At 35.5% G+C, this 13,893-nt stretch overlaps 1 protein-coding gene and 1 long non-coding RNA gene across 28 annotated transcripts in view; one reads left to right on the plus strand and one right to left on the minus strand.

Moving 5' to 3' along the window:
* LOC144291774 (uncharacterized) overlaps positions 1-13,893 on the minus strand; it is a 322,394-nt gene that overhangs the window by 121,963 nt on the left and 186,538 nt on the right. For 8 of the 27 annotated variants that reach the window (XR_013359253.1, XR_013359250.1, XR_013359245.1 and 5 more), the window contains one exon: positions 7,558-7,639. The exons of 15 other annotated variants lie outside the window; for them this stretch is intronic. Coding sequence is in view for 4 of the 12 variants with exons in the window: in XM_077861540.1 (XP_077717666.1) it covers positions 7,558-7,639 (82 nt within the window). In the remaining 8 variants the exon portion in view is untranslated. Of the gene's footprint in view, positions 1-7,557; positions 7,640-10,629; positions 10,715-13,893 lie in introns of those variants that run through there. 4 more of the 27 variants (XR_013359259.1, XR_013359258.1, XR_013359267.1 and 1 more) reach the window with 3 other exon arrangements.
* LOC144291775 (uncharacterized) overlaps positions 1-13,893 on the plus strand; it is an 83,110-nt gene that overhangs the window by 32,493 nt on the left and 36,724 nt on the right. The window contains exons 2-3 of the long non-coding RNA XR_013359268.1: positions 6,917-7,018; positions 7,613-7,676. This is a non-coding gene — a long non-coding RNA (uncharacterized LOC144291775). The remainder of the gene's footprint in view (positions 1-6,916; positions 7,019-7,612; positions 7,677-13,893) is intronic.

Raw genomic sequence — 13,893 nt, forward strand, 5'->3', positions numbered from 1 at the left:
GGATGAAGCTTTAAAAAAAAAAAAAGATTTATTTATTTATTTATTTTAGAGACAGAGTGTATAGGGGGGAGCAGCAGAGGGAGTGGGAGGGGGAGTCTTAAGCAGACTCTTCACTGAGTGTGTAGCCCAACACAGGGCTCAATCCCAGGATTCGGAAATCACAACCTGAGCTGAAACCAAGAGTTGGAAGCTTAACTGACTGCACCACCCAGGTGCCCCAAAGATGAGGCTCTTATAAAATAAAAAAATAAAAAATAAAAAATAAAAAAATAAAATAAAATAATAAACCAAAAACAAACCAAAAAACCACAAGTATTGCTTTTCTATTCTCATATTCATCTACAACTACCAGATTAATTATATCACTTTCTATGATAAAAATTCTTCATTTTTTACAGAAGAAATATCATATTTCTTGGAATTCTAGACCATGCTCAATTTTTCCCAATGATACTGATCCAAGTTTATCTATTTTAAGAATACTTCTCTCCAGCAGCAGACTTCCTACTCTGCCTAAACTATGCCCCAAATGCCCCTTTCTTCATTATTCCTGTCTCTATATCTTCTTGTTCAGGCTCCTTTTTCTACTTTTTCTGCTACCCAAGCCCCCTCATTCACTAATTCAGAAGCTGCAAACTCATAGCAGATTATCAGACCTGGCCTAATCCAGCACTGGTTTCACTGGTGCTAAAAAGGAAGATATTTTTAAAAATTAGGGTGAAACTGGGCCATTTTCTTATACAATACACAAATATCACCTCAAAATGGATTAAAAACTTGCATGTAAGCTCTGAAACAATCAAACCCCTTGAAAAGCATCCTTGATGTTGGTCTTCATGATAATTTTTTTGGATTTGACACCAAAAGCAAAGGCAACAAAAGCAAAAATTAACAAGTGGGACTATATCAAACTAGAAAGCTTCCTCACAGCAAGGGAAACCATCAACAAAATGAAAAGGTAACTTAACAAATGGAGAACACATTTGCAAATCATAGATCTGATTGGGGTTGATATTTGAAATACATTAAAAGATTCATACAACTCAATAGCAAAACAAAAAACAAAACAAAACAAAAACCTCAATTCAATTAAAAAATGGGCAGATCTGAATAGACATTTTTCCAAGGAAGATATACAGATGGCTAACTGGTATATAAAAAAAAGTGCCCATCATCACTATCATCAGGGAAATGCAAATCAAAACCATAAAATATTAACTCATACTTGTTAGAATGGCTATTATCAAAAAAGACAAGAAATAACAAGTATTAGCACATGGAAAAAGGGCAACCTTTGTATGCTTTTGGTAGGAATGCACATTGGTAAAACCACTATGGAAAACAGTAAGGAGTCCCCTCAAAAAAATTAAAAACAGAATTACCCATGATCCAGTAATTTCAGTGCTAGGTCTAACTCTTTCCCATACCACATATACCTTATTTAGTCCACAGATTAATTATCTAATTATTAAAGGAAATTCCACTGCTAGATATTTGTTGGAAGGAAATAAAAATTCTAACTAAAAAAGATATAAGTACCCCCATGTTCATTGCAGCATTACTTACAATGGCCAAGAAATAGATACAACCTAAATGCCTGCCAATAGGTGAACAAAGAAAATCTGTGTGATAACGTGTATAGGTATATACACATGTATATTAACTATCAGCTCTTTAGTAGTATGGCCAGGATTCAATTTTGAATGACCTTAATGAAAAGTCTAACTCTTTTCTATACCACATACACCTTATTTAGTTCACAGATTATCTAATTGTTAAAGCAAAGCATAGATACTGTTATTAATTTTCATGGAATCTCTGATGTACTGGCTCACACTGGATAATGACAGCCTTGTGTGCATATCTTTTCTCAACTCCTTTTAGTGCTGTAAGATTGATTTCTTACCATCAGCCATGGAGGGAGTATTTATATCACAAAAAATCAGCAAATGCTAAAATTGAGGGCTTTTTGGATAGCCAGTCATTAAACATTTACCAGCACATTCTTTCCAATAAGTAATATGGTCACTTGAGGTTTGCTTCATTCAAAGTTTTAGTTTTTGTTTATGGGAGAGCCTGCCCTAATACTAAGAATCTAAAGGACTTAATATAATAATGATTAGGAGGAATGAAATTTGTGCTTGATAGTTCACTTTAAATTCCTGTTCTGCTACTAGTTATATAACATTGGGGATTTGGGGATGTTACATAATGTCTTTAAGTTTCTTCTTCATTTAAAGTCACAGACTTCTTAATTATTTTAAATAAGGTATAGACGGCCCAGGTAGAGAACAGAGGCAAGTACCTCACTCTTAAGCTCTTAGAGGAAAGATAGGAATTACTGCATAGAAAATGTTTTAACTATCAAGACTATGATAAAAGTATCACAAGTAGAGAAAAAAAATCTATGTAAATAATGAAACATAGTTTATGATTTAATTTTTTTCTATATTAGTATAAACATAAAATTTTAATCAAGGCTCCTTTTTCCAACCGAGACAAAGTTATTCTATGCAAATGGAAACAAAAACAAGCTACGGTAACTTATATCAGACAAAATAAACTTTAAAACAAAAACTAACAAGAGACAAAGAAAGTTATTACATAGTGATAAAGGGATCAATTCAACAAGAGGATATGGCAGTTATAAATATCTGTGTACCCAACATGAAAGCACCTAAATATATGAAGCAAATATTAACAGATGTAAGGGATAAATTGACAGTAATATGGTAATAGTAAAAGATTTTAATATCCCACCTGTGTTAATGGATAGATAATCCAGACAGAAAATCAATAAGGAAACATTGGCCTTGAATAACACATTTGACTAGATGTACTTAACAGATATGTACAGAAATTTCCAACCCAAAACAGCAGAATACATATTATTTTCAAGTACATGTGAAACATTCTCCAGGATAGATCACAAGTTAGACCACAACAAATCTCAATAAATTTAATATCTAAATCATATCAAGCATCTTTTCCAAACACAATGGTCTGAAACTAGAAATCAATTATAAGAAAAAAGAAAAACAAACAAACACATGGAAGCTAAACAACATGCTACTAAACAACCAGTGGTTCAACAAAGAAATCAAAGAAATAAAAAGTTACCAAGAGACAAATGAAAATAAAAACAGAAACACAACATTCCAATATCTATGAGACTCAGGAAAAATAGAGTTAAGAGGGAAATTTATATCAATACAGGCCTACCTCAAGAAATAAGAGAAATATCAAAAAAAAAATCTAACTTTATACCTAAAGGAACTGGCTAAAGGAGAATGAAAAAAGTCCAAAGTTAGCAGAAGGAGGGAAAGAATAAAGATGAGAATGAAAATAGAGACAAAAAATTAGAGAAGATCAATGAAACTAAGAGCTGGTTCTTTGAGCATATAAATAAAATTGATAAAACTTTAGCCAGACTCATCAAGAAAAAGAAAACTCAAATAAATAAAATCAGAAATGAAATGAAAGTCATAACTGACATCACAAAAATACAAAAGATTATGAAATTTTTATAAATAATTACATGCAAACAAATTGGAAAACCACATGCAATCTTCTCCCACAGCATTAGCGAAAAATAGAAAGTCCGAACATATTACTAGAAATGAAATTAAATCAGTAATCAAAAAGTCCCAGAAAATAAAAGTCCAGGAGTAGATGGCTTCATAGGTGAATTTACTAAACATTTAAAGAAGAGTTAATATCTATCCCTCTCAAACTATTCCAAAAATATTGAAGAGCTAAGGATGCTTCCAAATTTATTCTATCAGGCTAGCACAAAAATCATAAGATCATCTCACTAGGTGCAGAAAAAGGATTTGAGAAAATTCAACATCCATTCACAATAAAAACTCTCAACAAGTGGATATAAAAGGGGTATACCTCAACATAATATAAGCCATATTTAACAAACACATTGCTACATACTCAATGATGGAAAGCTGAAAGTTTTTTTTCTAAGATCAGGGACAAGACAAGAATTCCCACTCATGCCACTTTTATTGAACATAGTACTGGAATTACTAGCTATAGCAATCAGACAAGAAAATGAAATAAAAGGCACCAAAATTGGAAAGGATGAAGTAAAACTGTCAGTATTTGCAAATGACAGGATACTATATACAGAAAACCCAAAAGACATAAAAAAATTCTTTGTACTAATAAACTCAGTAAAGTTGCAGAATATAGAATATACAGAAATTTGTTGCATTTCTATATGCTATTAGTGAACTGTCAAAAGTAGAAATTTAGAAAAAAATATGACTGCATCAACAAGTATAAAATATCTAGAATAAATTTAGCCAACAGGTGAAAGACTGGTACTCTGAATATAAGAATATAATTATGTAAGACATTGGTGAAAGAAAGTGAGGATGACACAAATAAACAGAAAGATATATCATAATCGGGGATTGGAAGAGTATTGTTATATTGTCTATATATTGTCTGTATATTACCCAAGGCAATCTAAGATTCTAGCAATTCCTATCACAATACCAATGGCATTTTTCATAGAACAAGAATAAAGAATCCTAAAATTTGTATGGAACCACAGAAGACCCCAAATCGCCAAACCAATCTTGAGAAAGAACAAAGTCTGGAGGTATCACAACCCCAGATTTCAAACTATATTGCAAATCTATAGTAATCAAAAGAGTATAGTACTGGCACGTACACACATAGATCAATGGAGCCAAACAGAGAGCCTAGAAAAAAAAAAAAACTCATGATCAATTAACATATTGGAAAAGAATCAAGAATATACAAAGGGGGGAAGGACAGTCTCTTCCTTAAATGGTGTTGGGAAAACTGGAGAGCTATATGCAGATGAATGAAACTGAACTACTTCTGTACTTCATATACAAAACGAACTCAAGATGGATTAAAGATCTAAATCTTAGACCCAAAACCATAAAACACCTAAATATAAGCTCTTTGTCTTTGGTCTTAGCAGTAATTTTTGGATCTGTCTACTCAGAAAGGACAACAAAATCAAAAACAGACAATAAGGACTACATCAAACTAAAAAGCTTTTGCACAGCAAAGGAAAACATTTATAAGTACAAAAAGGCAACCTACTGAATGGAATAATATATTTGCAAATGATATATTTGATAAGGGGTTAATAACAAAAATATATAAGGGACTTTTACAACTCCACACTAAAAAAATCCAATTAAAAAAAATGGTACAGGACCTAAATAGACTTTTTTCCTCCCAAAGAAGACATACAGATGGTCACAGACATATGACAAGATATTCAATAGCATCTTTGGGGAAATGCAAATCAAAACCACAATGAGATATCACATCATACCTGCCAGAATGGCTAGCAACAAAAAAACCACAACAAGAAATAACAAATGTTGGCAAGGATGTGGAGGAAAGCTAACCCTCATGCACTGTTGGTGGGACTATAAATTGGTGCAGGGCAGCCCTGGTGGCTCAGTGGTTTAGCACCACCTTCAGCCCAGGGCCTGATCCTGGAGCCCCAGGATTGAGTCCCACCTTAGGCTCCCTGCATGGAGCCTGCTTCTCCCTCTGCCTGTGTCTCTGCCTCTCTCTCTCTCTCTTTGTCTGTCTCTAATAAATAAATAAATTCTTTAAAAAAAAATTGGTGCAGCTGCTGTGGAAATATTATGGAGGTTTCTCAAAAATTTAAAAATAGAAATATCAAAATCCAGAAATTCTACTTCTGAGTATTTACCTGAAGAAAATGAAAACACTAATTCGAAAGACATTTACAGTAACATTATTTACAATAGCCAAGATTTGGAAGCAACCTAAGTGTCCACTGATGGATGAATGGATAAAGATGATATGGTATATGTATACATGGGGATATACAATGGACTGTTACTGAGACATAAGAAAGAATAAAATCTTGTTATTTGCTATAACATGGATGGATCTAGAGGGTATTATGCTAGGTTAAATAAGTCAGACAGAGAAAGACAAATACTATACATTATTTCATTTACATGTGAAATTAAAAAATCAAAACAGGGATGCCTGAGTGGCTTGGCGGTTGACTATCTGCCTTTGGTTCAGGGAGTGATCCCGGGGTCCCCAAATTGAGTCTTTATCAGGGTCGCTGCAAGGAGCCTGCTTCCCCTCTGTCTGTGTCTCTGCCTCTCTCTGTGTGTCTCTCATGAATAAATAAAATCTTTTAAAAAATAAAAACAAATGAATCCCCAAAACAAAACTGAAATGGACTCATGCATTCAAAGACCTGGTGGGTGCTAGAGGGGAGGAAGTGGGGGAGGATGGGCTAAATAGGTGAAGGGGATTAAGAGGTACAAACTTCCATTTATAAAATAATTCACAGGAATATAGAATACAACATAGAAAATGTAGTCAATAATATTGAATAGCTATGTATAGTGACAGATGGTGACTAGACTTTTCATGTTGATCATTTTGTAATGTGCATATATGTCAAATCAATATATTGTACATCTGAAACCAATAATATTGTATGTCAACTCCACTTAAATTTTAAAAATTAAATTTAAAAAAGGTAACTAGCTTAAAGCCCTGTATAAAGGATGAAATAATATCTATAAGGCAGGCACCTAGCATTCTGCTCTTGGCACACAGTAAAGTATAATAAGTGATAGCTGCTTTTTAAGATTTGAGAGAGAGAACATGTGGGAAGCCAAAGTGAGCAGGGGGGGGGGGCTGAGGGAAAGAACCTCAAGCAGTCTCCCTGCTGAGTGCAGAGCCCAATGTAGGGCTCCATCTCATAACCCTGAGATCATGGCCTAAGCTGAAATCAAGAGGGGGGTATTTAGCTGACTGAGCCACAGAGGCACCTCAATGGTAGCGGTTTCTATTAGCCCTGTGGGGAGCACACACTTTCTGTTGCTATTGAAAAAAATAATCAAATTTCTTTTTTTAGTGTTCATTACAAAAGCAGCTGGAAAAATGCAAGCAGAAAAGACTCTGGAATAACATTTGTTGAAAGCAGCCACCAGGGAGAGAACACATAGCTGCAGAGAAGGTATGTTGGGCCCCATGTGAAATAAAGTCAATGCTTGCTCATGATTTTCCTCACTGATTCTCATAGTTCTCACTGGTAGCCAAGCAGAACAACTTTAGTCCTCATGGAATTTACATTCTACATTACACTAGAGCTCAAACTCCTAGAGCCCCAAGACACCAGTTTATATATTTTTGTACTCTGCTAAGAATTCAGAATCCTGCTAAACCTAATAATAATTATTCAATATGTAATGATATTAAGGGATACCATATGGTCTTCACTTGGTGGATGGGGCAGTGTGGGGCGGGGGACTTCTGGATTCGTTGTTGGTGTTTCCATGGATAAGATATGAAGGCTCTGAGAATTTGAGTTAGGGTTTGGCCTAAATAGAAGGCAGGAGGAGCTTCTGAAGAAGCAAGGCTTAGATAAGAGGATAGAGGTATGGCTACCAAAGGGAAAAGACCCATAAAGGACGACCAAGTGGTTTGATATGGCATACAGGCATACTTCCTACATTATGTGCAAAGTAATCATCTCTTTCCCTGTACAAACCTTACCTGACATCTTTATTACTCAGCAAATCTTCTAAGGTTGAATATATGGGATTTGTAGGAGAAGTCACCAAATGCCGCACCTCACCTGAGCAGGAGCAGAAGACAAGAGCAGAGCTGCAAAGGTACCTATGTTACAGTATGTAACCCAAATCCTTTTTCTTTGTTGTTACTGTGTTATGTGTGCCATAGAGCTGCTATTTCTATTCAGGAATTTGACCGAGTGGCCATTGCTCTGTGTATTGTGTGTTAAGAGCCCTGCAAATTGCTGGAAGTAGTTTCACTTGCTGTGGCAGATGCTGCTAATTGCCACCCATCTATTTTTCCATTACTTCCATAAAAACTGAACTCTAAATTTGTATTTAGTGTGACAATATAATCGATTTTCCATTCCTTTTTCCAGCTTTCTTTTCCACAAGGTAGGGGTGTGTGATTATGTCCCTGACCATAAGACATATTGGGGTGTGGGACAGAGTTTCCAGCAAAGTTGCAGGTGGGGAGTGCTAATTCAGCTCCACAGCCTCTATCCTTCTTTCCACTTTTCTTGTGATTTGTATTGAAGATAAGATGGCTTGAACCTTAGAATTCATCTTTGTCAAGAAAGAACCTTGAAGATAGAAGCCCTGTAGTGAAGATACTTGAGCAGAAACCTAGAAGGAGTTAGGTGGCTGAGTAATTCATCAAACCATCCAGTGAGACTGGCCTACCTACTTCTTATGTATTTTTATCTCACTGTTACTTCAGACTTTTTCTTTTTGCAGCCAAATTATTCGAATTCATAGTCCTAATATCCCTCTATAAGCTGCCAAACATTACTATTATTTTAATAAGGAATTTTGCTTACAAATAATCCCTAAACATTTCCAGAGACTGTGGACATCCATACGGCTAATGCAAGAAGTATTTTCATCTTTTTTTTATTCATGTTGATTTTATTCATCTAAACAGTTCATTCACTTGCATTTAAGTTTCTGATTTCCCCTAGTGATTATTTGGAGTATATTAAAAGAAAAGAAAATGTAGCCATTATTAAACACTGAGTTGTCTTTTTTTTTAGTTATGTCTTATAAAAAACAAATCATCCTAAAGCATAGGTATTCACTAAAAGCATATAATACTTTAATATCAAAGAAATGGTTAAAAAAACAGTCCTATTATTTTATATAATTTCAGTGAATTTAATTTACTTAATTTAAAAGGTTCAGTCTTCTCCCCTTCATTACTGACATCCTGATTGTGTGGGCAGCACCAAAGGGCTCAGTTTTAAAAACCTGCACTACCTGTCCCTCTCTCAAAACAGCAAAGGACAAGTAATGCAATTTTGGCCAAATAGATAGAAGTACAAGTAGCTGATAGATCTTCCTGAAAATCTCCTTTAAAATAAGTAGACTCAGCACATTTATGCCCTTTTACCCTTTACCATCTCCTTCTGTCTGGTGCGAGTATGAGAGCTGATGCTGGAGCAGCCAGCTTAAGACCATTAATGAAAAGCCAAAAAAAAATCACAGAAACCTGGACTCAGATACCTTTTAGCAGCAGGCCCAATGCCTGCTAATGCCTGGCTTCAGATTTAACTGTGAGAGTAGATTATAAATCCCCAATGTAAGTTATAGGAAGCCAGGTGGGCAAATTCAATCTCCAACAGTTACACAGCCATAGGGGAAAAAAATAAATAAAAAGGAAGCAAATTATGTGTATTTTAAGAGATGGACTCTAAGAAATGATCATTTTTAAGGACATTTTCAAGTCTGCTTTCCTGTACTTTTAGTTGATGATTGGCAATATTTCATCTTTCCATTGTGTCTTCAATCCTGAGAGGATCTGTAGCATTCTCTTCTTTTTTCCCTATTCTTTAAGAAGAGGTCTCCCTCAGGGAATTATTTCTGAGCCTCTTATTGATAGATAATTGAGATACTGCCTCCAATTCTTTTTTAGTTCCTTTCCCTAATTTGATTCTTTTTCTTCAGCACCTGATTACTTTCCTTCTGACTCTACTCTTCTCCTCTGCTTTTATCTCTTCTCTTAGTTTTTCTTTACCTCTATTTTGTCTTCTCTTTACTTTTCCATTTAATCCATCTTTAAATATATATCGCAATTCTGAAAAATCAGTTATTTTATTCTCTCTTTCCCATCATCCCAAGTGTTTAAGCTACTGAAATTATGGAAAATATAAAGAGGAATCAGTTTAGCAGACAAATATAATGACTCATACTGTCAGTGAACTGGCTATACACACACATTCATTTGTATAAACACATATATGTGTGTATACATACACATTATATATACTGGTTGGTGCTCTCTTTAGAGAGTCTATTACAAAATGGTAACATATCACTGGTAAAAAAAAAAAAAAAAAGATACAAAAAAAAGAAGCTCTTCTTGGTACATCTTGATCCCAGTGATTTTCATAGCATGACATAGTACTTGCTGGTATAAAATGTCAATTTGTATGTATGTAATACGTGCACTTTTAAAAATTTTAGTCTATATCAGACTTAAAGCAATTTCTCCATTTCTTACACTAAACATGACACGAGTCTTAAAGGTGCTTCCTTACTTTAAAATTATTTCTCTAATTTTTTTGTGAACTTGATTTTGGAGCTTTCTCCCAACAACTTCCACCTCCAGTTCTCTCCCAATTTGAAAGCAAAGTACATAAAAATTGGAATACCCATTCACCATCTTTACAATGATTTATATAATAAATCGATCTTGCCATAAAATCATCTCTTTAGGTAAATCTGATGTGGAAATAACAATGCCTGCAAATTATTTTACTTGTTTATAACTTCAAAATCCTTTACCAGGCTTTAAAGATAATTCATGGTTCATTACCTTAGGGTCATTTCATGACAGCAATTGTGGTTTTCAGAACATAAAAATGCCACACAGTAACTAAATGAATATAAAACAGGCGCCTCAACAGAAAGAAATGAAGCTCGGTTTCAACAGCCTTGCTTGCATCGGAAGAGAAAATGGGCAAGAAAGTAAATTGAACTGACAAGGTGTTGTAAGCTGTAGACGGAAGACTACTACTTCATTAACTTAGCAAAAGATTTTGACCCTTCACAATACCTGTAATAGTTTAGCTGTGTAAGGTGCTTGGCCTCTTTCATTTGAAAACCATTTTCCCAGAAACAGATTTCTGGAAATAGCTTAGCACCACCAAGTTATCCCATTGTGACATCTGGAACTGGCAATGTGATGAAAATGCCAAGAGTGGACATCAGGAGGCTTTTTTTTGCCTCAGTCAAATATGAAAAGACAACAAAACAGCAGTAAACTCTTACTCCCATCTGTGTGAGAGGCTGTCACTGTCTTCTAAGTAGACTTCCACGGCTGTCATCATGCCCTGGAGGTCTCATTGGCAACTTCCTTCCTATGATCTCCACCCAAATCCCCCACCTAAAAAGGCACACAGAAAGGAGCCATCTGATCATGTTCATTCTCATTGTCAAGAGAAAGCATTGAATTCTAAAGGCTTTTCTTCCAGCCTAGGCAGCACATGGGAGCCATGAGAAATCCCAACAAAAATTTGTTATCCAGCAGTTGGCTCCAGGTACTGGTCCAAGCCCCCTCCATACCAATCATTCCTTTTATCCTTTCAACATTGGTTTCTTCATTTTAAGGCTTAAGTAAACCAAGGCCAAGCAATTGTTACTTAGGGTCACACAGTGGGTCGCGGAGCTAGAATGTGAATCTACATGACTCCAGAGAGCTCTTCTGAACAGTTACCAGTACTGCTTTAAGAAAGAAACAAACCAGCCTTAAATATGGCTTCCCAAGTGCTGACCTGGAAATTCAGCCTGTTACCCGTCCCTTTGTTCAGGTCCTCCCCTTCAGTCACTTAGCACCGGCAAACCCTGCAGGGCTGAGTGCTCCTGTAATGACACTGAAAGAGTACATAGATTTCTAAGCAGCTTAGAAACCCTGAGGTTTCCTCCTGGTATTTTTTGAAGTGTTATTCTTTGGGAGGCTGGTCTTTCACCAGTCCTACAGGACAATTACAACTTGTCCATTGAAGATGCAGCATTATTCTCCCCCCTTTAACCCCATGGCATTTGCATTTCCTTATCACAATGCACAGGCAGCTACTGATCTGATGGTTAAGCAGGCACTTCATCAGCTGCTCCTGCCCGTACAACCAGTTGCTCTAATCTCTACCAACCAGTTCAGCCCTGCTACTTTTGGGGTGACAGGAATGACGCCAAGTTTCCCTATGCCATTGTGCTCTTTGTCTTCTGCCTCTAACTTCTTCCCTGCTACCACAGACACTTCAACTATGCTCTCTTCTTCCCAAGGAATTTTGATTCAATGTACTTTTCCCTGAAGGTAGTCTGAACCTGAAGCCCTACCCCTTCTCTTACCCTCCAGGTATTCAGGCCTATGGAGTACTACTAAAACTTGCCAAAAGAAAACTGCCTGGCCTTCATAGCCTGTAGTGCCTCTCTGGATTTGGCAAGGGCTTCCAAAATCATTCTGGACAGAAGGAGGAGGAGGATGCAAGAGTGAAATTAATCATCATATCTCTCTGTTTCCTCTCCTACAGTTTGTCATCAAATCTAGGAAGTGCTAGAGCAGTCTATCCAATTAGTCCATAGAGATTATTAGTTAATTCTGACCTACCAGAAAAGAACCTACTCAAAAAAAAAAAAAAAAAAAAAAAAAGGCCTGGAAATAGCAAATTAAACAGGCTGCTAAATTTAATCAGATAACAGGAAATTACTCAAATAACTGCTTGGCCTATTCTAGCTAATTGGCTTGTTTATTAAGGAATTATGAAAACTATTTTGCACATTAGTTTACTGAAGTTGGGGAGTAAATGCCTGATGCTTCCATTTCAGACTGAATTCAAGAAAAATGGTCCAAATTTTAGGACAGATGAGTTGTGAGCTTAAGAAGTATATTGCTATTATACCTTAAAATTCAAAATGGAGTGAAGCTTTCCTGATAGCCTGATAGGAAATGAGAAGGATAAATGAGAAAGGAACCAATTGTTCCCCAGAAGCACTCAGGTTAGATCTGGAAAGTCTTTAATTTGCTGCTTTCCTGTGTTGAATGCCAAATTGATAGGAGAGATGCTTTATTTGGATATGGACTTTGGCTTGAAGTAGTATTTTTTCACATATTTGGAATTTATATTGGTCACTGCATTTGAGGCTGAAAAACAGTTCAGTTAGCACCGTGGGTGGTTAGCAATAATCAGACTAAGTGCCTTGATGGCATTGCTAAACTGAGTCAATATCAGAAGGTTATCAGCAACGACTATGTTAAAATACAAAGGCTATTATCAAAAGAGAAGAGAGTTTTTTTTTTTTTTTTTTTTTTTTTTGAGAGTTTTAGTTCCTAGTTGATCTAATCTATATGCTAGGGTTTCACAGGAGGCAAAATACAGCAGCTCCAGGTTCTGTGTGTTTTTTGTTTTGTTTTTTTTTTTTTTAAAAAAACAACATAAAGAGACTGAGAAGTATATGTTATTTCCTTACTCAAAGGAATAAATATAAAGGAGGATGTTTAGGAATTGGAATCATTTTGGGCACTTGGGTGGCTCAGTAGGTTAAGCATCTAACTCTAATTTCAGCTTGGGTCATGATCTTGGGCTCTGTGCTGAGCATGGAGCCTGCTTGAGATTTTCCCTCTTTCCTTCTACCCCTCCCCTACCTCCCTGCTCACACACTCTCTCTGTAAAAAATAAAAATGAAAAAATAAAATAAAATAAATAAAATAATAAAATAAAATAAAATAAAATAAAATAAAATAAAATAAAATAAAATAAAATAAAATAAGGAATTGGAATCATTTTAAAGAAAGAGCTAACCAACTGAGGTTAGAATAATATGGAGTGAATATTGGTTTTGTATCTGTAAATTCATATATTCAAGGGATCCCAGGAACCATGAAATTTGCTTCCATGAAATGTTGCCAGATACATGATACTTGGGCAATAAAACAGTTTATCTTCAGAAGAGGTTGTGAGCTGAGATGTGAATACATATTTGTGTGACATTAAGACACCTGTCTCTAAATGCTTTTAAAAGTGTTGATAGTAGAGCCTGATATGAAGATTTGGTCTTATACAAAATATGAAAGGTCATAGTTCTTGGATAGTTCCATAATATGGGACGTGGACTAATAAGACAGGAGGGCCTCAAGTTCCTTCCACTGAGAGGAAATTAATGGAGGGTTTCGCTGCCGATGTACTTGTGGTAAGAAGATGCTTATGTTATATTGACTGTACTTAATTTTAAAATAGCACAGACAGTAAGTGTGTATTGTTTTTAATCTCTAACTTAAGGGTGCTGAGTGAACATTCCAAGTTCTTTGACTGGACTCTACTAG

Source organism: Canis aureus, chromosome 20 (assembly GCF_053574225.1).
Source record: "Canis aureus isolate CA01 chromosome 20, VMU_Caureus_v.1.0, whole genome shotgun sequence".
NCBI classification, from domain to species: Eukaryota; Metazoa; Chordata; class Mammalia; order Carnivora; family Canidae; genus Canis; species Canis aureus.